Source organism: Cryptomeria japonica, chromosome 8 (genome assembly GCF_030272615.1).
Source record: "Cryptomeria japonica chromosome 8, Sugi_1.0, whole genome shotgun sequence".
Taxonomy (NCBI): Eukaryota; Viridiplantae; Streptophyta; class Pinopsida; order Cupressales; family Cupressaceae; genus Cryptomeria; species Cryptomeria japonica.
The window spans coordinates 122,603,456-122,630,010 of record NC_081412.1 but is presented as its reverse complement, the minus strand read 5'-3'; the positions used below and the strand labels follow the sequence as shown (position 1 = coordinate 122,630,010).

Below are 26,555 nucleotides of genomic sequence, written 5' to 3'. Positions count from 1 at the left end.
ACTCATCGTTACAATTACCAATCGGTGTATACTTAATTAACAGCCCAATACCGGTGTATACTTAACTTGCTACCCGATACCAATCGGTGTACACTTAACTAATCATCCGATACCAATCGGTGTATGCTTAATTTGCCACCCGATAACAATCAGTGTATACTAGTTAATCCCAATAACCATTATTGTTCACTGTTAATATATCAACCGATATAAATCGGAATACATTGGTTAGCCCGATAATAATCGGTGATCACAGTTATAATGTAAACCGATATTAATCGGTATTCTATGCTATGATATGATTATCGATAGTTTAAGCATTGATCGAACTAAGTAGATTGAACATATACAAATGAAGAATGATCATCAAATGAAGGAACAATAGCTTGACGTTTTTCATCATAGTTTATCGATAGGATAAATGATTGAATAAGAGACTTCATTTATCTCTCATTCAATCATTTATCTTACCGAAACTATAATGCATTAACAATATTCACCACCACTTGTCAGTGAATGAGATTGTTGACCCTTTTTATCACCTATTTTCATATCAATATCTATTTGAAGAAGTATTTTCTCCATTAATTTTCTGGATTCGCAGGTGCAATCCTTTAGTTTTTGGGTGTTCAGGTGCCTCCATTGAATCCTTCTTATGAATTAACTGTCTGACAAGGTTGCAGGCATGCTACAGGTGGCATCAAAGCTAGCTTCTAATCTACAAGGCAGGAAAAGGATTATGTATTGCAGAGGGCATAGCCTTTTTACTAGAGTGCTCAACTGAAATTTAACATTGCTTCTTTAGAATGTAGACTTTAGGCCACATCTCATAAGTGCTTAGCCATATATTTTGTAGCACTGAGCTAGACGCAAATGTCACAAGTTCTAATTCCTCCTAAAAAATGCATCAACTTCTCGTATCCTCTCGTTCATCAAGGAAACTTCACACCCAAGTATTTTATCATTAAGCGTTCAAATGAACAGTTTTCCATTATTTTTTTATTAAGTAACAATAGAGAATGAAGCTCTCCATGTTGACCTTTTCTCAGCATCAACACCGTATCTTACATAATAAAGTACATAGTTAACCCTAAACTATTGTTTTATATTTTAACTTTCCTATCCCTAATGGTTAACCCTAAATTAATGTTTTGGTTTAGCCTTAGGGTTTCATTTTATTTTTTCAATGTTCCTTGAGGATGTGACCTTGAGGTTTCTTTTACCTATTTCGAGAATAGGGATGTCCTATAGATGTAACATCCCCTATCGTTCTTGTCGACGCCAGCTATAGGAGCGGCCCTTCATCCCCAAAACAGCTAAGGGAGCCTGCAAATCACCAACAAAGCATTTTTATATCGCAATTAAGCCCTAAAAAAATTATGTTCATAAATGCTTGCATGTCTCTAAGTCCTTAATAAGCAGTCCAATGCAAGGGGCTTTATGATCTATAATAATAGAGTGATAAGTCCCATGCAATGAGGAAAAGGCTGCTACAAGATAAATTGGAATCTTAACCTCAAAAGTAGAAGCACCTACTTTTTAGCACCCAATTTTTAGTGTCTACCTATGGGATTTTTATCCATGTGACATCATTTTTTCCTTAATGTTATCAGATTTCCACAATCCATATTATAATTCTTTTAGAGCTTCTGTATTAGATGTTAAAAAATTTGGCACACAATCTAATCCAGAAGCTCTAAAGAATTAGATATTTTTCTTTTTCACATTTACGATGTTAGGATGCATTATTAGATTTTTTAAACAATCATGAGATCATCAGCTTTCTAAAGATTCTCAACTAAAGTATTTACGATTAGCTACTCTTATAAAATTCATGGGACCACCAGATTATAAAAAGCTTCTAAATTTTCTGAGCACCTCTCCATGGGACCATATCCTCATTGCTAGTTCTTAGAAGCACACAAAAGAAAAACAGAACACAAAATAAATAAAAAGAATGACAATGTTTTCTTCAACTACACAGCCCTCATCTTCTACACACTATCCCCTTCCTTATTTCTTCTTTGAAAAAGAGAAACAATCTTTAGTATCAACATAAATTATATTTGATGTCAATATACTAAACAAATTATTTAACTAAATTACTGGTCCGGACCCCTGCAACCCTGGATTTTAGTTTAATTTTCTCTCGATACAAGTTTGGGGTTCGATTTGCTATGGGTACATTTTTGCATTTGCAGCCTAGATTTGCCTGAGTACATCCATGTTCAAATGTAGAACCCAAAACATACCCACAAAGAATCCATGGGTTTTTTCTATTTAGTAACTGCATTTTCCATTTCAAGGTGTCTTTTTCTATTCATATATTCTGGATGATATATATGTCAGCTATCATAGCTTTGCTGACTAACAATGGGTATGTAACGTATGTTATATCTTGTAGTTTCTTCTTATGATTAAGACTAGTATTTAAGGCAACGCCCCAAGGATTCTATGATTACAATGCTATGCCTTACATGAGTCATGTTTTACAAAAAGATAAATTATAGTTTGCTTTTGACTAAGTGATATTTCAACAATGGATGTTGAGTAATGCCCCGTGAATTCTAAAATAGATTATATCAAATGTAATGTTTTAAGAGAGGTTTAATTTAGACTAATGATTTAAAAATCATTGGTTATCCAGAATAACAATTTCGGGTAAAAGCTTTTAGATTAATGTTTTCAAATTGATTAATCTTAGATTAAATATTTCAAACTAATGTTCATTAAAAGAATTATTTAGTATTATGATTTCTTGAATCTCATGAAAAAACAATATGAATCGGTCTAAGTGCATAGGCAATTGCTACCAAGGACCAGGCCAAACCATGTGTAGTATGAAACAAACCAATGATTGATGGAGAAAAAGGCAAGCGTATCGAGAAATGTCAACTAAGAGATGGAATGGTCAGCTCAAACAAACCACCAAACAGAGAGCCAACCAAAAGAAGCCAAGAATTTTGCATGATTTGAAAAGTCCAAGGAATGTTACAACTCCCCTAACAAAGGAAATCCCAAACATAAATTTTAAGGAATCAGTGTGCCACATTGATAGGCCATTGAAGTCCAATAGGAAATAATTCGAGAAATTGTATAAATCAGTGCTACAAGACTCACCCAAACTTGATGAGTCCCATGATGAGCCAAGCCAAAAGAGTCCCAGGGACATGTTGTGACCTTTTCACACATCGCCCCATTGAAAACGGGACCCCCTCTTTTTTTGCTTTCCGCATTGGTTAGGTTAGGGTTTTGGCAACTTAGTGGGCAATTTTGAGTTTGCCGTGCCCGAGTCTCAGAATTTTGATCATGCCTATTGTCGTTTAGGGTTTTTGAAGTATAGGATCAAGCACGTAAAGTTGAGATTTTAAATAATTCTAATTTTGTCTAAGTGTAGACCTTTTGAGCGTTAACGTGTTTTTGAACGTCCTCGCCGGTGATTTTAAAGTGCTAAGGTGTTTTAAGACCTTTTGGAGTTGTTTTCTCGCTCCTAGGAAGTTATTCAAGTTAATTTTGCACTTTATCCCGATAGGAATCCTTTTGTTTCGCTCAAATTTTGGGTGAATTTGCCTAGGTCCAGATGAGTTTTATTGAGTTTTGAAGTTTCCTAGTGATTTTGAGTGGAAAAATCATCATTTTCCGGATGAAAATCCATATTCTAAGGGTTAAAATGTCAAAATTCCACACTAGAGGTGCTTTTCCCCTCATATTCCTGACTGCCCATGATTTTACCCCACTCAAAATCCAGATTGGACATGGATTTCCCTTGGAATCTAGACATGCTCCATTTCTCCACCATTGAGAATCCATACTAGAGTCGATTTTCCCCAGGGTGCTTTAATTTTGACTAAGTGTTGGGATTTTATCCTGACTACCTTCGTTTTTCCTTTGGGAGTATGGATAAGGTTGCAGATGACGTTTGTGATGATTCCATACCTGGATTGATTTTCCACCAGGCCCTTTTGTGACAAGATTTTGTGGATTTTTGTGCGGATATTCATTCCAGGTCTTAGACGATTTTCCACTGAGAGTGATTTTGATGATTTTGTGTCCGGATGAATGTCCAAACTAGGGTCGATTTTCCCCCAGGAGCATTTTTATGCTAAGTGATGAAGTTTTAATTGGAATTTTCATTCCAGACTCAAATTGATTTTCCCCTGGACCCATTTTTGTGCAAGTTGATAAAATTTTGATAGGGATTTTCCCTTAAGGGGGTATTTTAATGATTTTATTGGGATTATTATCCCAAGTTAAATCAATTTTCCCCCATTGGCCAATTTTTATTTAAATTTTGAAATATTTTAATAAATGAGCCTCATTTAATTGTTTTTTAATGAAAAACAACGATTATTTAAAAAAAAAAAAACAATTAATAAATGATTTGCAATGAGCATTAAATGAATTTTACCTTCTAGAAGCAAATCGATTTTTGCCAGGCAAGTATAAGAACAAGTTTTTTATCCCACATTGCTTGTGTGGTGAAAGTTGATGGTGAAAGCAAGTTCAAAAGGAGAGATCCTAGCATTACTATATTTGCCAATTGTATGCTTGCAAAGGCAATTTTTTCCTCCAGCTGGTGAATTTGGGTGAAATGTCAAGTTGACACCATTGAGCTGCAAGTTGATTTTATTATTTTTCTTCCTCCATTCCCAGCTGGGCGATTTGTTTTGGCTGCCATTTGAGTGCCATTAAAGCTCCATTTTCAGATTTTCGATTTTTTGGAGGGCGATTTTTTATTTTTGGAGGATTTTCACCTCCATTTTTGGTGATTCCCTTCACCATTTGTGACGCCATTTTGGGAGACTGCTGATAATTGTTTTCAGATCTGATATTTCGCCATTGTTGAGCTTGTGTGACCTCCATTGTTGGCTGGTAATTAATTTTCAGACTTCAATTTTCATTGCCCAGCCAATTCCAACTTAGGGGATTTGCATTTGGAGGTGTTTTGTGGAGTTTTAGTACATTTTTCAGACCATTTCATTGCTGTTGCAGGTCTTAAAACTCCATGGTAGGCGGTTGTCCTTAGAAATATTCATTTCCAGCCACCTACCCACTTTGGCGATTTTGCTTGGAGCTCATTCCTTAGTTATTTTTCGATCATTTTCACAGATTTTCACTACTTTGCAAGGTGCTGGTAAGTCTGAAGTAATTAATTTTCAGACTTGTCCTCAGAAAACTTTTTTTTTACCAGCCATACTTACATTCCTGGATATGATTGCTTTCATCATTAAGGGTGATTTTCATCAAGTTTGTGCACATTTTGGGTGATTGCAACATGTTTTTTAGAGATTAATTTGTGAAGTTGCAGGTTGTCTTCAAATTTGCTAGCAGCCATTGTTGACTTCGGAAGGTGTCTTCAAACTTAGTTTTGTGTGAAAACACAACCTTTCACACCTTTCCTTAGTCATTGTTGATCTGGTATACTCCTTTGCACTCTAATTTGAACATAATTTCTAAGTATAAGGAGGTGTTTTCAGACTTTGGTCTGAAAATTATTGATTTTAATGAATTTCACAAGGGTTTTATACCCTACCTTAACCTTGTCACATTTTTGAATTCAATTGTTGAAATCTATTTGAGAATGTGGATTATTTTCCTGATTTCCATACCCAAATTAGTTTAAATCATTAGGAAATCAAAATTTTTGTCAGGATTATTTTCTAAAGTTCTAACTTCTAGCTTCGTACGGGTATGATGTCGAAGTCCAAACTCAAGGAAAGGAGAGAACAACAGAGGATAGTTGAGACTGGATTCTATCCAGAATCCAAGATGTCATCCAGATGGAAGGAGATTACAGACACGAACATGCATTTCCTGAACATGAACTAGATGCGACAACGTATGTTCGGAATTGGAAGCCAGATTCCTTCCCCAGCCTATGTGAACATTATGAAGAGTCGCATTTATCAGGCCGCTGGATTTCCGCAATCCATACAGTGCAGTGAGCTTATCCTGGAGTGCGCTCGATGTTATGATCCTCGCTCCCGAATGATCAAGACTCCTAAGGGTGCCATCATTGCTTACCTTGTTGAGAATGCGATTGCTGAGGTGTTTGGAATTCCACGAGGAGCAGACATGAAAGATGTAACCAAGGATGAACACGAAGACCGATATAAGAAGAAGATGGATGCGTGCAAGACCATAGTAAACAAGGAGTGGATGATCAAGCCTAGGCCTCATCATTCCAAGGCTCCCAAGACACTCACGTGCACAGACTTCAAAGAGGAATATACTGATTTAGTATTCCTGATTAACTGAGTGATGGGGATGCCACAGGGTGCAATATACGATGGATGGATGTTCTATTTCATCCAGGATTGTCTAAAAGGAACATTAACAAATTGGTCTAGAATCATAAGTGACAATCTGGACTTTCAGCTGAGGAATGTGGAGTGGTCTAGGTCATTGCCATGACTTCCTATTTGGTGTACCTACTTGCACGATTTGTTACTTACAAGGGATTGATATGCAAAGGTGAAGTTGGGAATGGACAAGGACAATTTAGGAGTTATGAGTGCTATCCACAGCTGAACATGTATCAAATTGAAGATTATAAGAGAGTGAATGATGTATTCACAATGTACATAACGCGAATGTTGCAAGGTGGAGTCCATAGGAGGTTGTCCAAGGAGGCAACGAAGCTGATAGAGAAATATGGATCGTGGTATATACATTTTCCCACTTTCACATACCTTAGGATTAATGGATTTCAATCTGAACCCTACAGGCTTCCTAGGTATCCTTCTGATAGAGTGATCTTGTTGGAAGTGGTGAGATAGCTTCTGGAGTTTGATTCTATCCAAAAGGAAAAGCACAGAATGGGCATGTCATTTCCTATTTCAGTTGGGAAGACATTGGAGGTTTGCCAGTCCGCCTTAGCAGCTAGCACAGCAAGTGAGGAGCTTGCATTCTATCGATTTGCACCGTACAAGAAAAGAGAAAGATTTGATCCAGATAAGAAAGTTGGAAGGATCAGGGGAGAAAAGTTCATCCACAAGGTAGACATAGAAGATTATTGGGCCAACCTGATGGACGAGCAGGCAGTAAAGAGAAGAATGTGGTCCAAAATGTCAGTGGATTTCATGAGGAAGTGTGGACTTTTTCTCATTCCTGACCAAGTGTTAGATGACAGGGATCATATGCATCCACAATATGAAAATGAAATGAAGAAGGCGATTCTATTGCCTAATTGGTCAAAATCAGAAGAAATAGATTTGAATGTATTGATGAGAGAGGTCGTGAGTTTTTCCCGAGCATGGGTGGATATTCAGATGAACAAGTTAGTTGATGTGGGTGTCACCTTCACTTATGAAAAGATGAAACAGGAGGAATCCGCTTCCGAAGATGATCAGAGGACTATCAGTGATATCGGGATTCATGTGGACCAAGAGAGTCAAGCTCCTAAGAGAAGGAAGGACACACCAGGAGAAGTCAAGGCTAGAGAGAACAAGATTGAGGAGGTCAAGAAGAAGAAACAAAAGACTACTATTCCTTCGCCTATCATTCCTTCACCACCTCTTAGTGTCTCATCAATTAAGGAAGTTGAAATGCCAGAACAAAACAGGGAGTTCGAGCAATGTTCCAACACAGTGATATTACCAGAGAATATTCAAGATTTACATGCCACAGCGACATCTGCTCCACCTAATGAGGATAATGATCAGCCGGGATCCCCTATTGTCCTTTTGGAGGTTAGTTTGGGAAAGAATGTATGTGATTTGACTAGGAATAACCCTGATGATGATGATGTTATCTCGACATTGAGAGAGCTTGATCGAGATATGTGTCTTGATGATGGTGTGGAGTGGCCACTATTCCTGATTGGCTGATGAGTATGGAGAAAAGTAAGAAAATGATAGAAGCAGAGCCTATTGATGACATTGATGACTACTTAGCTAGGAGCAATAAGGAAAAAGAGCCTAAGAGAGCTGAGATTTTGTCACACATAGCTAGAGATGAGACAGGAATGCGGATTGCACAGGTGGTTGTTCCCATTGCAGGTGTGACGACAGGCATTGCTACTCCCATGGATTTCTAGATCACTTCAGTTGCCCTTGGCCGTACTACAAGAGAGCAGGAATTTCAGGAGGTTGGTGATAACCTTAAGGCAATCCGTACGAGATTGGATAGAGAGGTTGAAGAAAAGGAGAAGTACAAAGAAGAGAATATCAAACTTAGAGAGTACATTGCAGGGATAAGGCGTGAGAATCCGACCCTTATTTCCCCTATTGCAATTGATCGTGGACTACATTCACATTATGAGGCAGCGAGAGATACACTCTCGGAGGTGGAGAAATGGATTGAGAATACAAAGAGACAGACAGATGATTTCCTTACTCAGTTTGTCTAGGCATTTGACAGGACAACATGGCTCATGTTCAAAATACAGTATTTTGGAGAAGTTTGGGAAGAATTCAGACCTATTCAGGAGAAGACTATTCCATGCCTAAGAGCTTTGAAGAAGATTCCTACGTCCACATTAGTTAGGGAGAATGTTGTGCACAGTGGAGATAGATAGGATTTCCATGGCTGGTATTGTTCATTCGCCATGAAGAAATCAACTTATGAGAGTGCACAACTGAGTTGTATAGAGATGGAAGGATCAATTCATGATATTCAATTGAAGATCCTTGCCTCAATTGAGGAGTTATTGGGAGTTGATGTCAGTGAGGCTAGTGGTTTACACTTAGGAGAATTAAGAAACAATGAAATTCATGTATTTTAATCAGTTGGACTCTTTGAAGAAGAGTCAAATAGATGATTTGGTCTCTTTGTTGATTCATGTTCATAGTTTGCAGAAGCTCGTGCCAGATTGGGAGAACACTTTGGATGCTTGCTCGGATGCATTGGACGTGATTGATTTACAATAGGATACCTTACCCATCATTTCCATGGAGGAGTTAGATTTTGTATTGGCTAGATTCTTGGAGTATGCTAGGAGAGAGAGAGATGCAGGGAGGAATCTTCTAGAAGATTCCCTATTTGATGACTAGGTATCTTTCTATTGGGCCATATGTTAGTGGCTCCATTTTTATGTAAACCCTAATTAGGGCAATTCTAAGGTTTTGTTGGCATGATCTTGGCCCTTGATTTAGTTTTAATCTTGGCCATCCATTTTGTATGAGACTCTATATATACCTCATTGTCTCTCATTTGTAAGAGAGTTTTTGTAGAATTGTTGGTATATGCTGCTGTGATTTTGTCTTTCAAATGTTGTTTTGCATTCAAGGTTCTCAATTCCTCCAAGTTAGATTAGAATTTTAGATTTAGAATTTGCTTTTATGTTTGTTAGATTGAGTGAAAGATTTGTTGAATATATTTGTGTGGAATCCTTAATCCATACCACTAGCCTCTTGCTGATTGTAAGTGTGTCGTGCGTGGTCAACTGGAAATTTATGCAAGCTTAACTTCAATTATTATGCGTCCATTGATACACATCAACTTGGGTGGTGTCAACGTTTGATGGTGATAATTTGAAAATCTATAAGTATACCTTAGATGATTGCACTAAGCTTGTGTCAAAATCTGTTCGACTTGATGGTGAGACCCTGCCTACTTTGATTCCACTAAATTTGTTCATCATTTCCTACATTCCTAGGCTTAGAATAGATTTCCTGAACCCTATTCTTTTTGCCCTTTTTTTAGTAAGTCTTGTTTGAATTGAGTCCAGAACTACATTGCCATATCCTAAGTTATCAACACACCCATTCCATATCCATGATCTATGAAGTTAATTCGAACATTTGTGTAAGTCCCCAAGTGAAAACAACAATTCACATCGACCATTAAGTTACCCACTCGTCAAGACTTGACATGTAGAAACCTTGGAATCATTTTAGTTGATCTTACCCTTAGCATCTGAGGTGATTTTGTTCAAGAGAGGGTAAAGTGCTTTGGTATTTTATTCTGAATGTTATGCACCTAAAACACACATCAACAGGACACAAGACTTGGGTCTGAGGCGAGTTTGCAAGACTCACTAGACCCAGTGAGTCCCGCTGGCAAGACTGAATCGTGGCAGCTTACTGATATCCCCATGTGTTTACTCCCTACGGTGTGGGTTCTTAGACTATCAGAAGTAAATAGAAAGTAACAAGTACATGAACAGTAACAACATATGAAATTCATAGAGACAATTATGGTAGAAAGATATAACTTTTATTCCAGCATGTAATGGATACAACAACAGTGATCCCATTCCCGATACAATATGACATATATATACTACTCAACGATTGGCTGAGATACCAACTAACCCCCACGAGAACATTACATTGCCATTTATTAACTAAACATAACAAAGTATTATTCATATGTCGGCAATTTACCGCCAACATCAGCCCCCCCCCCCCCCCCCGAAAAAAAAAAAAAAAGTCGTCTTCCAAACGACAAAACAAAATGGGCCTAAACACTACTAAATTACTGTGAAGGGATGTGAGAGGACTGCCTGGAGTGGTGGATGACGTCGGCCCAAGTGCATTCTGAGAGGTAGGAAGCTGTTGTCGAAGGTACTGCACCTACTTCGTCCGGATTCGAAGGTCCCTCTCAACCACTCACTGGCAGTCCTTAGCCACCTTCACCAACTATACTACCTATAGGAGATCCTTCCGCGTAGTGTCCAATTGACATGACATCTCCTGAAGTTGCATATCCCTCGCCACCAGCAGGGCCTGCTGCTGCTCTAATTCTTCCTCCAGGCCCATACGCTGCTCTTTCTCAGCTATGGTGAGGGGCTCTTGTTGTGCCAATTCCTCCATTGCAGTGAGTCTTACTGCCTTCGACTCCTGTGTCGAGTGTGTAACTTTCTAGAGCTCGTAAAAAGTAGTCCGAAATGCACTGTCTATATCTCGTAGAGTGCCTAACACTCCATTGGGCCTCTCACCACTATATGGGTGACTCTAAAATTCCACCATCTTAGGGGTCTCTGTATCCGACCACCCCTGAGCTCTAAAGTGTCATGTGAACTCCTACTTGCATCCACCACTCATAAAGTGGAGGAGCTTGTTAGCTTCCGTTGGGACTAGGCCTATGTCAACTCCCCTCGCCAGCTTTGCCACCTCCCGAGTCATTGCATAAATCCTCTCCATCTCTGTGAGGTACCTTTGGATGGCATATGGCGTCCCGAGGGTCAGGTTTGGACACCATGAAACTGAATACCCCACAATGAGGGTGGTTGGGTGGAAAAGTTGGCCTAATACTTAGGTTGGTCGTCGAGCAAGTTCTTCATACCTGAGTAATAACTTGGTGCTATCTGATCCTATGTTTTAGAAATTATAAATAATCATGAATAAGATTGTGAAACTTTTTAGTAACTTAAGATATAACAATTCTATTTGTGATTAGTACTAACTTGTCTTGATAAATCCCTAATTGATGTTGCCTAGTGTATTTGCAAATAGAAGGAATAGAAGGTGCCCAAGGCTACATAGGATTCTTTAGGATGGCACAACTACAAGCAACAAGACCTTTGACAATTGAAGGATGATCTTTAGGTCCTTGATTAAAGATCAAGATAGTAATTATGGAAGGTAACCTAGAGAGTTGAACTAGTAAACTAGAAGAATGCCTAATGTTTGTTATCATAGTTACATTGTATTCTTCTTCTTAACAACTTGTATGGGATTTAGCAACTAATCCTGGTGTCAATCTATAATGTAATAAGTGAAGGTAGATAAATGTCGAAGTGTCTCTAATCTAATTTGCATGGACCAATTGATCCAACTTCTATATATTCACTCTTAAGGACTTCAAGTCTAAACTTAGTTGTTGGAATTCATGTTCTAACAAATCATATTGGCAAAGTCAATTCCTAAAGTATTTAAGAATTTGTAATATCTTGTGGGGTAAATAAGTACTTTACATTGTTTATCTTGTAGAAGCAAACTATATCCCCTAATAATCCCTTGGAGACAAGAACAATTCATCATTAAAAAATTTATATCTATATATAAGATTGTAATTATATTGATCCAATTGATAGAATTTGAAAGAGAAGCTAGATGTTAAGGTCCTAGTGAGATTGTTGTGAAGCCCAAAACTTAGCCCGATAGATTCTAGTTATTAATGGGCTCTAATGGTGAAAGATCCCCAATCCGATTTTCACCCAATCTGATCCAAACTAGGAGGTTATGTGCAATGCTTATTTTCTGATAAGTCTTTGGCTAGCGTATATTTGGATGGGGTTTGACTGGTTTTTTGTTTTTGTTTTGATTGGTTTTGGAGTTTTATGCAAGATTCTTGAATATTATGTAAGAGATTGCTGATTTAATATAACAAGATGCATACCACATAAGGAATATAATCAAGAAACTTTCATTTGCTTAAAAGAGCAATGTACATACCATTGACATGAACTCATAAGTATGAAGTAAATTTCCAGCCAATAGAAATATAGAAATCAGCTCCAATTAATGTTAAAACCCTAAATACACTCTAAGGTTTGAAATCCTTCTTCCCAAAATGGAGCGGCTGACTGAAATAGAGTTGGAAATAGATGGGAATGACCTCTAGAAGGTCTGACCTGCAACCAATTGTAGAAAACCTGCCCTCAAACTGATAGATCTGCTCAAAAATCTCCAAAGAAGGCTGCCATATGCACACTAAAGCTGAATTTTGATTGAAATTGACACCCGGAGAGATGGGTTTTCGTCCAAATCCCCCAATTCTTCCAGAAGTTGGCGTTCCTGGAAGCCCAAAGTTGCTGAAACCCTCATGCAAGCTGCTGATATGAAAATGGAGATGTAAGAATGAGAGCAAATGATATGAAAATTGCTTTTTATGAGCTCCCAAGAAGTTCACCTTATTTTGGCCTTTTAAAACTTAAAATAATCTTGAGGGTCTATTTCCTCATTGAAAATTTGGCCCCCTTTTAGAAACAACTTGAATTGCTAGGATGGGGTGCACTTTCCACTATTCATCTTTATGTTTTTCAATTACTATTCACTTTTCACTATTCACATAAGGTCAACATTAGAATTTCAATTGAAGCACTCAAACTGAATCCCACAAACCCGGGTTGGGTCCCAAACCACCCTGTTGACCTACGGAACCCCAATAGTAGGTCAACCTCCACCAAAAATCTGAGAGGCCTAATGAAGGGACATTACAGTCCTCCCTTCCCAGGATTGCTTGCCCTCAAGCAAACACCAAACAACCCGCTGCTCCACTCTGATTAAAATGTTCAAGCACCACAAACCATGAAGCGACATATTGGAATCCTTGTGGAATAATGTACCAAGCAAATCAATACCTGGATCCCATATCAAAAAGAAAAATCTACTGTAGAAGATGAAGTAGGGGAATGTCAAATGATCACCATGAAGTAACCATACAAGCATGTAAAATATCAAAACAATGTGAAAGCGAACCGCCACATGCCAATGAACCAACATAAAGGGCTACCCAACTTTGTTATAACTCTAATCAGCAATATATGTGATATCAAACATGTCAACAAACCAATGCCAATCAACGAAAAATCACTCCACACTCCAACTCTATCCAAAAGGTATACCTCCAAACACTCCCATATCGTTGGGAAACTGATGTAGACAATGAAAAGACTGGATATGCCATATGATTCCGACTAGGACAGCCACTAGTCCATAGGGAATCGAAGAATATGAAGTCACCAATCAACAAAGATATCGCTGCCATATCAAGTGAAATAGGTGACAAACTCAGGAATGAAGTATCTATGCCATCACTACTCCACACAGACAACTCTCGAGTGGCTGGCCCACTAAGAAAGTCATCAACCAAATCACTATCATCACTGAGAGAATAATCAAATACCTCAACTGGAAATTCTGAATTACGCAATTCATGTCTCTCATCATCAAATGAATGGTGAACATCACGAACATGTTGAAGATTGATCTTGGCTTGCCTTGCCCTTTCTAGCCAATCATCATTCATCATTTGGGACTGAGTTATATCAGCTGCTCGAAAGTGTCTAACCCCAATCCTAAAATGAGATATACCATGTGACTTATCATGACCAAAGCATGCTTCATGAGTACCCACCATAATAGAATTATCATGACTTGTATCCCAATGATTAGAAACACCAATGTCATGAAAAGGAGAGGATGAATCACTGCTGTTATAAGTCAGAGAATGAGGACTGAATTGTTCCCTTGTATTCATACCTTTGGAGTCATCAAGCATATTGGATACATCAAGGGCTGGTTTTAAAGATGTACCCACTAAAGTTACCAAATGATGATGCAATTCCTTTGCTACCAGTGAATTTTCTGAATGTATACCTTTATTAAGTCCCATTGCCAAGAATGAAGTATCATCACATGGAGATATTATATCGCCGCTAGCACCATGTACCAAGGTTGCCATGTCATGAGTATAAGGAGATATGTTGCTGCTGTCATAAAGGGAATAATCTGATTTATCCCTATACCTCCAATTGGTATTATCATCATCAAAGTATGCTTGCATACGCTTGGCTGCCACAATTTTTGGGTTATCATTATTGGTAGCCTTCAACACAATTTGTTTACCTCCATGGGTAAACTCAAGCTCCATATTGTCTTCTTCCCTAACCAAATATGCCTTTCAAGTGTGATCAAGGAATGATATTGTTATGAAACAAAGGCACAATGTCGAACCTTGCATGCAATGGGGTTCTTTAATTCTTATCACATGCTCTTGCATAATAAGATGAATGAAACCATGTAAAAATGGGAGATGGTTAATTATCAACATGAGACTCACCTTTATTTTGTACCTTCCATGTTTGCTTTCATAGCCTGCTGTCCAAAGGTGTGCGACATACTGAAAACTCCCCTCACGAGCTGTCAAATTTATCACCTCAAGGCTGCTGTTATAAATTAGACCAACAACTACTAAAGTGACGTCAATGATGTCCATATACCCATGCATAAGAAAAAAACCCATCTCATACACCTTATCTATCGAGTAAATGTGTCTCCACACACTCCAATCCAACCCATAAAATGATGTAGATACAAACAATTCTGAAAATATAGTGAACAGCCATGTAGTACAACCACTTGTCACTAAATAACCCATGTCATTTGGCTCTAATGCCAACCAATAAGCAGTTATACAGTCATAAGAATTAGGTGCCAACATTGAATTTGCAATGTAGATGTCTTCCTTAACACCCAAAAGTAATTCATGAGTGGCTGATCCACTAAGAGTAACACCCATAAAATCACTATGCTCATTCATATCGTTGTCAACATCAACTATAAACTCAAAATCAAAGAAGTCTCAAAACAATGATGATATTAGATACACCCTCAATGAGAAGTCTCAAATCCTTCTTCCCAAAATGGAGCGGCTGACTGAAATAGAGCTGGAAATAGATGGGAATGACCTCTAGAAGGTCTGACCTACAAGCAATTGTAGAAAACCTGCCCTCAAACTGATAAATCTGCTTAAAAATCCCCAAAAAAGGCTGCCATATGCACACTGAAGCTGAATTCTAATGGAAACTGACACTCGAAGAGATGGATTTTCGTCCAAATCCCCCAATTCTTCCAGAAGTTGGCATTCCTGGAAGCTCAAAGTTGCTGAAACTCTCATGCAAGCTGCTGATCTGAAAATGGAGATGTAAGAATGAGAGCAAATGATATGAAAATTGTTTTTTATGAGCTCCCAAGAAGTTCACCCTATTTGGGAGTTGTTGAAGTGTAGCATCAGTCAGTAATCTAATATGACTGAGTCATCCAAATAACTCAGTTTAATAATTAATATGCATTATCGTCTATTATAGGATTCAGTCTTTTTGATAATTAACATGTATCGATTAATATATTATTCGATTCTATGTAATGCATATTACACAGGAATCGATTCATATATTAATCAATTCTATGTTATATCAAAGTACGAATCACGTATTACTATTAATCCATATTAATTAATTTGCCTTTGACGTGTTAACTAATGAATGACTTTTAACTTGTTTGTTAACTTGCTGTTAATACATGTTTTGGTTAAACGACTTTGGGAGAGTCGTGTTGGTTGAATAGATATGATGCTACGTATATCTATTCAATCTCTCCCTGCACTTGGAATATCGATCAACACAACAGTTAGACATATTATCTACCGTCCCCCATTTATCATATCGGATTCATACAAAACAACAGTAGATTGATCTCGTTGTTTTGCAAATTATATATTCCCTTTCAATCTGCATTTCATCAGTTACAGATAGAACAAATTCTATCACTGTGACATGATCTATCTATTCAGCAGATTACCATTAATAAAGCATATTGAATCTAGGTGTTAAACCAAGTTGATTCTTCTTTCAGAGGTGATTCTACAGAATCATCAGATAATTTTTGAAAATATAAATCTGATCACCAAATTTAACATGGTATTAGAGCAGGATTGAGCAAAGATCAAGATCAGATTGATATAAGCAAGATTATCTTCTATTATTGTCTTCAAGTTCATCTATTTCCATCAAACGTCAAGATGGTGAATGGAATTAGAGTTGAGGATAGACTTGAAGGAGCATTAAACTTTGTATCTTGGAAGTTTAGAGTTATGCTTGCCTTGGGGGAAAATGAATTACGCAAATTTGAAAAGATGTCGTACCGGAACCAAAAGAAGAGGATGAGAAGCTTCAATGGAAGAGAAAGAACAACAAAGCAATGAAAATGTTGGTTGATTCTGTGAAAGATCACATTGTGCCAATCATCTCCAAGTTGACGAAGGCATGTGACATGTTCAAGACATTAGAGGAGATGTATGAGATCAACAACACAAGTCGAGCTCTCGCACTAAAACAACAACTTAACCACATCAAGATGAAGAAAGGAGAATCCATTATGTCTTACTTCATAAGGATTACTGAATTGAGAGATCAACTCTCTACCATTGGACACACTATCAATGGCAAAGAATTAACCATGTTGGCTCTTAATGGTCTTCCTTCATCATGGGAGTCATTTATTCAAGGGATAAGCGCAAGATCAAAACTCCCTAAGTTTGATCGATTGAAGACAGACTGCATTCAAGAAGAGTCAAGATTGGCTACAAGAGGTATTGGCCAAAGCTCCACAAATGAAGATATTCATGTTCTTGCCGCGCACTCCTCAAAGAAGAAAGATAAGAAGGGACACTCCAAAAGAAACAAAGATGAGGAATCAAATGGTGCTCCTACACACAAAAGAAGGAAAGACATTTCAGAAATCTAATGCTTTAGATGTGACAAATATGGTCACTACACAATGAAATGTCCAACCAGGACTATGCCTCAAGCCTCCATTGCGGATGTTGGTGAGACTATTGCACAAAAGGATTCATATTCTGATTTGAAAGAGATAAGTTTTCTTTTTGGTTGAATAAGGTTCATGAATTTAATATGTAGTTTTTTTGTTAATTCATGCATTTACATTATGCGTGTTATTTGTGAAACAACTTTGTCAGTAGATGGTCGCTTACGACAAGCTGCATTTGGATAAATTTGTCCCTTACATTTAGGACATCTTTAGAATCACAGTCTGTTGCTTTTTAGGCTATAGAGTTTTGAAATTCTATTTGTGATGAAGAGATTAAAATCCAGGAGGAATATGTAGAGGACTTTAGTGGAGATTCTGAGATTTTGCATTTCCATTTTTTATAAAACAAATATCTACCTGCAAAGGTGCAACAGTTCACTTGTGAAAGCCATAGAGGCACTTATTCTAGTAATGATAGCATCTAGGGTTACAAAGGCAGGACTGAGACAAGAGGGCTCTCTCAGTGAGAGGGAGCATACTGAAAGGGGATTTTGTTCTAAATCTCAAGATGATCATATTCCTACCTAGGGCTTGATCTTACGAGAGTAGATCCATGGTGGTTTTGGATCTAGCACTTCCAATTGTATGAGGATCATACCAGATGATGAGAGTCCCCTAAAGCAAGATATCTTCCATGATTGGGACCATGTGAGCATGGGATGCTTCCGTGATAAAGGGAGCAGCTAAGAGGATGTGCTTCTATTGATATCCAAGGATCTTAGTTATATTGGTTCAGAGGGAGTGGACCATGTCAAGATGGTTTCTCTAGTGATCAATCAAAGGACTATGATTCATGAGATGGAGTCCCATTTATGTAGGCTGGAAGGCCTTTATGCTGACTTCTAGGTCATGATATTCCTGGATAGATGAATACTTGGTGAGCTTGGAATACACCAAGAGTGATGCAAACTCCAACCTTGTATTTCATGAAAGGTCAAAGCATGTGGAGATCAAGTATCACTATGTTAGAGACATGGTGGAAAGGTATGCTATTCACGAATGTATTCATCTTTTCAAAAAATGTTTTAAAGTGTAAACTCTTGTGATTGCATTTCTCTTTGAGAGATACTTAAGGTGAAAGCCCTTATCTACACCCTTTGATATGGTTCATGGTGGATGTCATGCTTGTGACGCCATGACAAACATCACCTGAGAGTCCGTGATGATTTTCTTGTACTTGTGTGTTTAACCTCTGGATGAGCCATGGTGAATATCATTGTGAGGCGACGATCTCACAATGATGAACACTTGTACATCTCACCATTATTGTGAGGTGACGATCTCACAATAATGGTTGATATCACGTGAGGTGATATCCATGAATAAACCATAATGGTGGATGTCATATGAGGTGATATCTATGGATATGTCATAATGGTTGATATCACGTGAGGTGATATCTATGAATAAACCGTACTGGTGGATGTCACATGAGGTGATATCTATGGATATGCCATAATGGTTGATATCACATGGGGTGATATCTATAGACAAATCATAATGGTGGATATCACATGAAGTGATATATATGGATATGCCATAATGATTGATATCTCATGAGGTGATGTCTATGGATATGCCATAATGGTGGATATCATGTGAATTGATATCTATAGATAAGCCATAATGGTGGATATTACTTGAGGAGATTTCTATGGTGGATATCATGTGAGGTGATATCTGTGGATAAGCCATAATGGTGGACATCACTTGAGGTGATGTCTATGTCATGCCATACTGTTTGTTATCATAGTGAGGTGATACCTTTGTGACTCAGATCTTGAGCAGATTACCTCCCTAGCTAAGAGGGAGTGTTGAAGTGTAGCATCAGCCAGAAATCTAATCTGACTGAGTCATCCAAATAACTCAGTTTAATAATTAATATGCATTATCGTCTATTATAGGATTCAGTCTTTTTGATAATTAACATGTATCGATTAATATATTAATCGATTCTATGCAATGCATATTACACACGAATCGATTCATATATTAATCAATTCTATGTTATATCAAAGTATGAATCACGTATTAATCCATATTAATTAATTTGCCTTTGACGTGTTAACTAATGAATGACTTTTAACTTGTTTGTTAAGTTGTTGTTAATACGTGTTTTGGTTAAATGACTTTGGGAGAGTCGTGATTGTAAGGGAGAGTCGTGATTGTTGAATAGATATGATGCTACGTATATCTAATCAATCTCTCCCTGCACTTGGAATATCGATCAACACAACAGTTAAACATATTATCTACCGTCCCTCATTCATCATATCGAATTCATACAAAACAACAACAAATCGATCTCAATGTTCTGCAAATTATATATTCCCTTTCAATTTGCAATTCATCAATTAAAGATAGAACAAATTCTATCACTGTGACATGATTTATCTATTCAACAGATTACCATTAATAAAGCATATTGAATCTAGGTGTTAAACCAAGTTGATTCTTCTTTTAGAGGTGATTCTAGACAATCATCAGATAATTTTTGAAATTATAAATCTGATCACTAAACTTAACAGGAGTTACTATTTGGCCTTTTAAAACTTAAAATAACCTTGAGGGTCTATTTCCTCATTGAAAATTTGGCCCCCTTTTATAAACAACTTGAATTGCTAGGATGGGGTGCACTTTCCACTATTAATCTTTATGTTTTTCAGTTAGCATTCACTTTTCACTATTCACATAAGGCCAACATTAGAATTTCAATTATAATCATAGATATAACTCCCAAATACCAAACTGGAAGACCTGTGAAGCTCCTAAACTAAATCCCACAAACCCGGGTTGGGTCCCAAACCACCCTGTTGACCTACGGGACCCCAATAGTAGGTCAACCTCCACCAAAAATCTGAGAGGCCTAAGGAAGGGACATTATAAGTGGCTTGTCTATATTTTTATGTCTATCTGGATGATTTGAAGTGAAGCATTGTCTATTCTTGTCTACATTGCTAAGTTAAAAAATCTCCTATGTGGAGCCAAGAACATCAAGCTTTCCCTTGAGAATAATTTTATTTGAATCTCAGAATAGTTTGAATCCCCATTTGATTTTGTTAATAGTCATATGCCCAAAGAAATCCCTTACCATCGAATTAAATCCAAGCTATTGATTTCAAAGGGTCATTCCCTAATCATCATGTGTTAAAAAAGGATACAAAATCCAAACGTTATCCTTGTTTCCAGTCAAAATTAAAATTGCTAAGGTCAATTATTTCCCATCAACTACAAAACCACCATTTGCCTAACAACAAAAGATTATTTAACACTTGTCGGTGTTGGAAATAAGCCACACCCAGACCGATGATGGACTGGTCCAAGAGGGGCCAGTAGCTCAGTGGTAGAGCACTCCAGCAGCGTATGGAAGGTCCTAGGTTCGAGTCCTAGCTGGTCCATGTCTCAACATGGTATCAGAGCCAGGTTTCCTTCTATAAAGCCTAACCGCCTGAAGGAAGATCCGATTAAGATCAGATTGATATCTCCTTGACAGTTTGTATTTTAAAATCACATTATCCTTAAATATAGTTTGGATCAGATTTATATGATTAGGTAATTTTATAAATCTGATCCAAAATTAACAACACTAACATTTATCAATATAGTTTTATTTGCAACACATGTTATATCACAACAAACTAACATGACATGAAAACAAAAACACTTTTGGATCGCAAGGACCAGAAAAGCCAACAAGTAAATATAACACTCACTATATTAACTTGTTGGTAGTTGAACTACTTGCCAAAAGCAAAAACTCGTCAAGGCCCAAAAAAAAACTCGACAAAAACTCAACAACTTAAAAAATTGCTTAAATTTAATTAAAAATGCATTTTTTTTGCAAAATTCAACGAGGAGATGCATCCAATGAGTCAATAAATGAGTATACAAATGAAACAAGTTGAGTCTAGATATATTTGATTGATTTAAATGCATATTGGGTACAAAATGGCATCCTTTTGTGGAATGTCGATGGTTGATAGACTGAAAAACAAAATGAAATAGCAAATTGTTCTTGTAAAACTAAAAGTAAATACTACATCAAAACATTTGAAATCTTCCTCTTCCCAGCTCTAGTGAAAACCAGGGGAGAGATAGAACTAGAGGGTCTGGTCGTAGGAGTCCAATATGGCTTCTCCAGCTTGCCAAAATTAGGTTGAGGGTAGTACCACTCGTGGGGGTCTGAGGGTGAGAGAGAGAGGGGTAGAGAGATAGGTCTAGATCTTGGGGGAGAGAGGAGAGAGTGAGATAGAGTGGTAGAGAGAGGGGGTAAAGGAAGAGAGATAGGGAGATAGATAGGTCTAAAATTTGGGGCAGATAAAGTGAGTGAGGTAGAGAGAGCGAGAGAATGTTGATAGGAGTCTATTGATTACTGAAATTTGACCATGTTTGAAAATTTAAAAGATCTAAAACCTAGAATTTGCATTATAACTCCTAGAGATGTGACTTATACTTAAATGTTATATTTCATGTATATATCCCGATGAAGAGAATGAGATTGACTTGAAACAAAAAATTAGATAATTTTTTGACATTTTTGGGCCTCTTTTTTTTAATGCAGCCGAGTTTTTGCTGAAAACTCGCCGAGTTTTTGCTGTTTGGGCCTCTTTTTTTTAATGCAGCCGAGTTTTTGCTGAAAACTCGCCGAGTTTTTGCTGAAAACTCGCCGAGTTTTTGTGAAAAACTTGCCAAAAACTCGGCGAGTTTCTTCTGTGAGTCACTGGTACAAATACTCGTTGAGCCAAAAAAATCGCGAGTTTTTCAAAACTCTATGAGTATTCCATCTATGGTGAGTGTTATTTTGGCTACTTTTTATTCCCTGAAAATGTTTCCTAGGTTAAAATATCTTCTTATACTATGAGTATGCCATAATTTCCTTTTGTTGCATTTCAGATAGTTCCATCTGATTTAGTAGGTCTTGCTTCATCAATGGGCCTTTATAGAGATCAAGCAATGACTGCCTCTTAGGCATCCCCACCATGCACATATATGGATAGACCTGTATTTAGGCCATCATTACCTTGAGGGCATATGATTGTCTTCGCGTCACTGTATCAATCTCCTATTTTGACCATGTCTTAGACAGTACAAATTGTAGTGTTACAATCTAAACCAACACACATATATATGGTTATGTGCATATGCATGGTATACCGTATTACTATATGCACATGCATGTGTGTGTATATATACACACACACAGCTGTTCATGAGTCCAAGATTAGGAAAAAGACTCAAGACAATGATCAATGCAAAAAATCAAGGTAACTTAGCATACTGCAAAGATTACTACACTGCCAGATTTTTTGTGCCCCCTCTCAATCTGATTTGAAACTCCCTCCCTTCAGCATAATATATTCAATAAGAACTAACTGGTATTCAAGTTAAACAAAAGAAAAAGAAGGATTATAACAATATTTCACTTTTCCACATCAACTAAAAGGAGATATGCTACCTGTTGAAGGTCTAAAAGTTGAGAAAAAAATTGACATATTCTACTTACATCCAAAGCTTTTTTTGCCTCCCTCTCAATCCAAATAATGGCATGATCTGATGTAGCATTGCATGAAAGGACAATGTGTTCGAACCTCCCATCAACAGGGATAGCAGTTTTAACCATCGGCGGATATCTTCCACATCTATGTGACATTAGATCTTAATTAGCCACTGTCTCCAGTGCAGATAGCATTCATATTGATGCATAATAATAATCCAACAAAGAAAGTAAGCAGCATATATACAGACAAGATAAAGAGTGAGCTAAACAATAAAAACAATGTTGATTTACCTTATAAATTTTAACCATAATTATCATACTAATATTAGCTTCTGCCAAGTCCTCATGTCATACTTATGGTTATTGACTACCTGGTAAATACTTGTCATAATTGCAATACTTAACCATACACAGGAGATATATACATAATATTGATAAGTATATAGAAATATATATCTATGTGAATAAACACACACACATACATGAGACTATGGCAAATATAACATGAAAGCATAATTTCCAAGAGAACACTTTAGAAGTGTCTTGACATTTTTTAAACATCATTTTAAACTGAATTGGAGGCGAAGAGAGGTTGCCAAACATTGACAAAGTAGAAAACATCATTTTTTGACTCTAAATAGAAGGAAAAAAAATATTATTCTATGTATGTACAGGCTTTTCCAGAAACTAGAAATGCCGAAATTCAGGGAATTCAATTAATGTTGTGATCAGATATTAATCACTTTGAAATTGATAGAAGGGTTATTCAAGTGTTTATAGCTGTTGAAAATATTTTATGAGTGTAAAAACCCATCCACAGAAAAGTGATTTGTATTTTTTCCCAGATTATAACTAACTGTGGGTACTGTAAGATTGAGACAGACTACATGTTTTTAAAATGGTTTTAATTCTTCACCACTACAATCACAATATGTGAGCTAAAACAATCTCATTTTCATTTTTTCTAGACTATCATGTTTCCTTTTTTAGTTGTGGATTAATCTGAAATACATTAGTTAAAAAGAAACAAAAAAAAGGTGTCCATTGAAGACTAAGGAAGAAGGATTGATCCAAGTAGCAGTTCAACAAAAAAGCCTCTTCAGCACCCATAAGACATCATTCTTTGCCCATCTCTTCCCTCAATCCCTCCAACTTTGAAGAAACAAATGCAGACTTTGAAGGTTTTTTAAAGGAAAGGTAGCTTCGCAGCCAAAGGTTTTTAGAAAAAAATTACTCACTGACTTACCTATCCATAATTCACTCTTTGCCCATCTTTCCCCTCACTTCCTCCAACTCTGAAGAAACAAATGCCGACTTTGAAGATTTTTGAAAGGAAAGGTAGTGAATTATGTTTCATAATTCATAGAAATTTAAGTGCAATAAACCGAATATCAAGAACCATGTCCATCATTCAATTTTGGTCAGGTTAACAATCTTGATCATAGAAACTTTAATTAAGCCACCAACTGGGATACCCTATCAATATCATTCGGCAGAGGGAAAGACAAGAAGATAACCAACAGAAAAGGTCCACCTTCTGTCCACAGAAAAAGAACCATTTTGAAGGTTGCAGATCCACCAAGAAGCAGAGAATACCGCTGAAGCAATTTCTGAAACTGAAGAATCATATTGTGCTTGTCTCTGAGTAGACATATATCTTAATAAATCTATCATAAAATATTCCAAATGGAATAAAAGCTGTTGTAATTTTTTATCTGTAGAGTTTTCTACCTCAAGGTCATTTCTCCACATTAAATATTTGTGTCATCTAGGTGGATGCATGCATTTTATACTTCTCTTAGATATTTTTTGTATTATCTTTCCTACATAAAAAGTTCAGTTCTGTAATCACTATTCTATTCTGCTTTTTAATTATAAAATATCTGTTGATGAGTGTTTATTCTGGAACAGGCAAGGGAATTTGATTTAACTAAAGTAAATCAAATCCATCTCACTTTAGGTATTCTGAAGAACACCAATGCCTGAGTTGCACGCTGTCTGGATGAGGCTTCTTAACTTACACACAAAACTTCCTAAAACCAAAAAATATAACCTATGGAAATCAATCAAACTGAAAAAACAAAAACAAAACAATATTTACAGATTAGTAAATTTTTTCAAGAAGAAAATCTGAAAAAGAGAGAAATTAAAGAAATTTTCCAAAAACATGAAAGCAACTCAAAGTATCATAATTGGACAAGTAGCCAAATATCTACAAAAATAATCAAATTTAAATGATGATAGCTTAGGTCAGGACCATTTAAATTGGTGTTTACAAGATTTCATATTCTTGATGCTCAAATTTAAATCTAGCATTGCAAACACCAAATTTTGTCCAAACTCAAAACCACTTCAGAATCATATGTACAAATGCCAAAAAGACTTGCTCGAATCAACACTCATCACACAATTCATTTCACAAAACTATTAGTTCCTTCCCAAAAGGTACTTAGATTACCCAAAATGCTGACAAACTGTTGATTTAGAAAAAGTCGTTTTCCAGTCTCTCTGCCAAAAAAAAGGCTTCTTTTTATGCATTTTATACCCTTCCCAGAGGTGCATTCAACTGCCGAATTTGGTTACAATATTGATTACATATTTTGTATATCTTGATTAACTGTTGGTGTCTTTTGATGTTCTCATGGCTCCTCAATTTCCTGTTTTTTATTTGGTTGCTCTTAATTTCTTGGAACCATTTACTTTTAAACTAGGGCTTGACCTTTACTTTCCCAAGAGCTTTTGCTTTTTATTCTGTCTGACAGTAAACTGGTTTATGCTTGATGTGGATGCAACAAGTATATTTAACTAGGCTTGTTAAGTTCTTGCATTCAAAACCTTCTCGCTCATCAAAGTCTTCTCTCACAACAATTCTGGATGCACTATAATGACATAACCAAGTTTAATAACAATGTCAGGTCTGGCCTTGTTCAATGCCTGCCTTTGTGCCATCATTTAGTCCCTTATGCCACGTGATCTCTTCTTGCATTACCTGACTCTGAATCCTCATGCTACACTTCTGCATCTCACAGCACCTGGTTCTTCAGCATTACTCTCATGTGGCTTTTCTAGATGCAAGAAGTGATTAAGACCAAATCAAATCTGTTATCATGCACATAGCTTCATCAGGCCCCAACGTTACATATTTCCACTACAAGGGCACCAGAAAGTAAACCCTGAGATAAAATAGGTGAAACTCAAGTTGGATTTCAGTTAGGCATCCAAAGAAATGCATGCATCAAAGTATTAGGAACAAAATCAGATTTGAAAACTCCCTTGCATCAACATAGTTAATGCATCCAAGTGTGTTGATTTCTTATGTGATAATCATGAGATATATAGCTTGGTCATGAACAACAAGTTCTACCTTGGTTACACATAAACAAATACAAACACAATTTAAAGGTAAATCTCAAAACTGTTGCTTTATTGTGTCTACAAACTCTTTAAGTTCCCTGCAACAGTGTGACAAATTCTAACCCTGTAATAAACCAGGTCTAAAACTCGCATTAGAATTGAATCTGATTAATGTCAGCACAGTGATTAATTTTTAAAATTCTGACTTTAAACTGCAATAGTGTGACAAATTGTAACCCTGTAATAATCCAGGTCTAAAACTCGTATTAGAATTGAATCTGGCTAAGGAATTCCCTCAGGTCTTTAAGGCTTATCAGGTGCAAAAAAAATTAAGGAGAATAAAATTACCCAAGGAGGAACCTGGACACAATGAAACAATAAATAGAAATGAAATCCAAATCTCGGGTCCATGGGCCTACTGTGAA

At 36.8% G+C, this 26,555-nt stretch overlaps 1 protein-coding gene across 1 annotated transcript in view; it reads right to left on the bottom strand.

The window, feature by feature from the left end:
* The window catches only part of LOC131041590 (uncharacterized), a 76,627-nt gene that overhangs the window by 1,520 nt on the left and 48,552 nt on the right, over positions 1-26,555 (bottom strand). Inside the window, exon 4 of the mRNA XM_057974724.2 lies at positions 22,783-22,918. Coding sequence (XP_057830707.2) covers positions 22,783-22,918 — 136 coding nt within the window. The remainder of the gene's footprint in view (positions 1-22,782; positions 22,919-26,555) is intronic.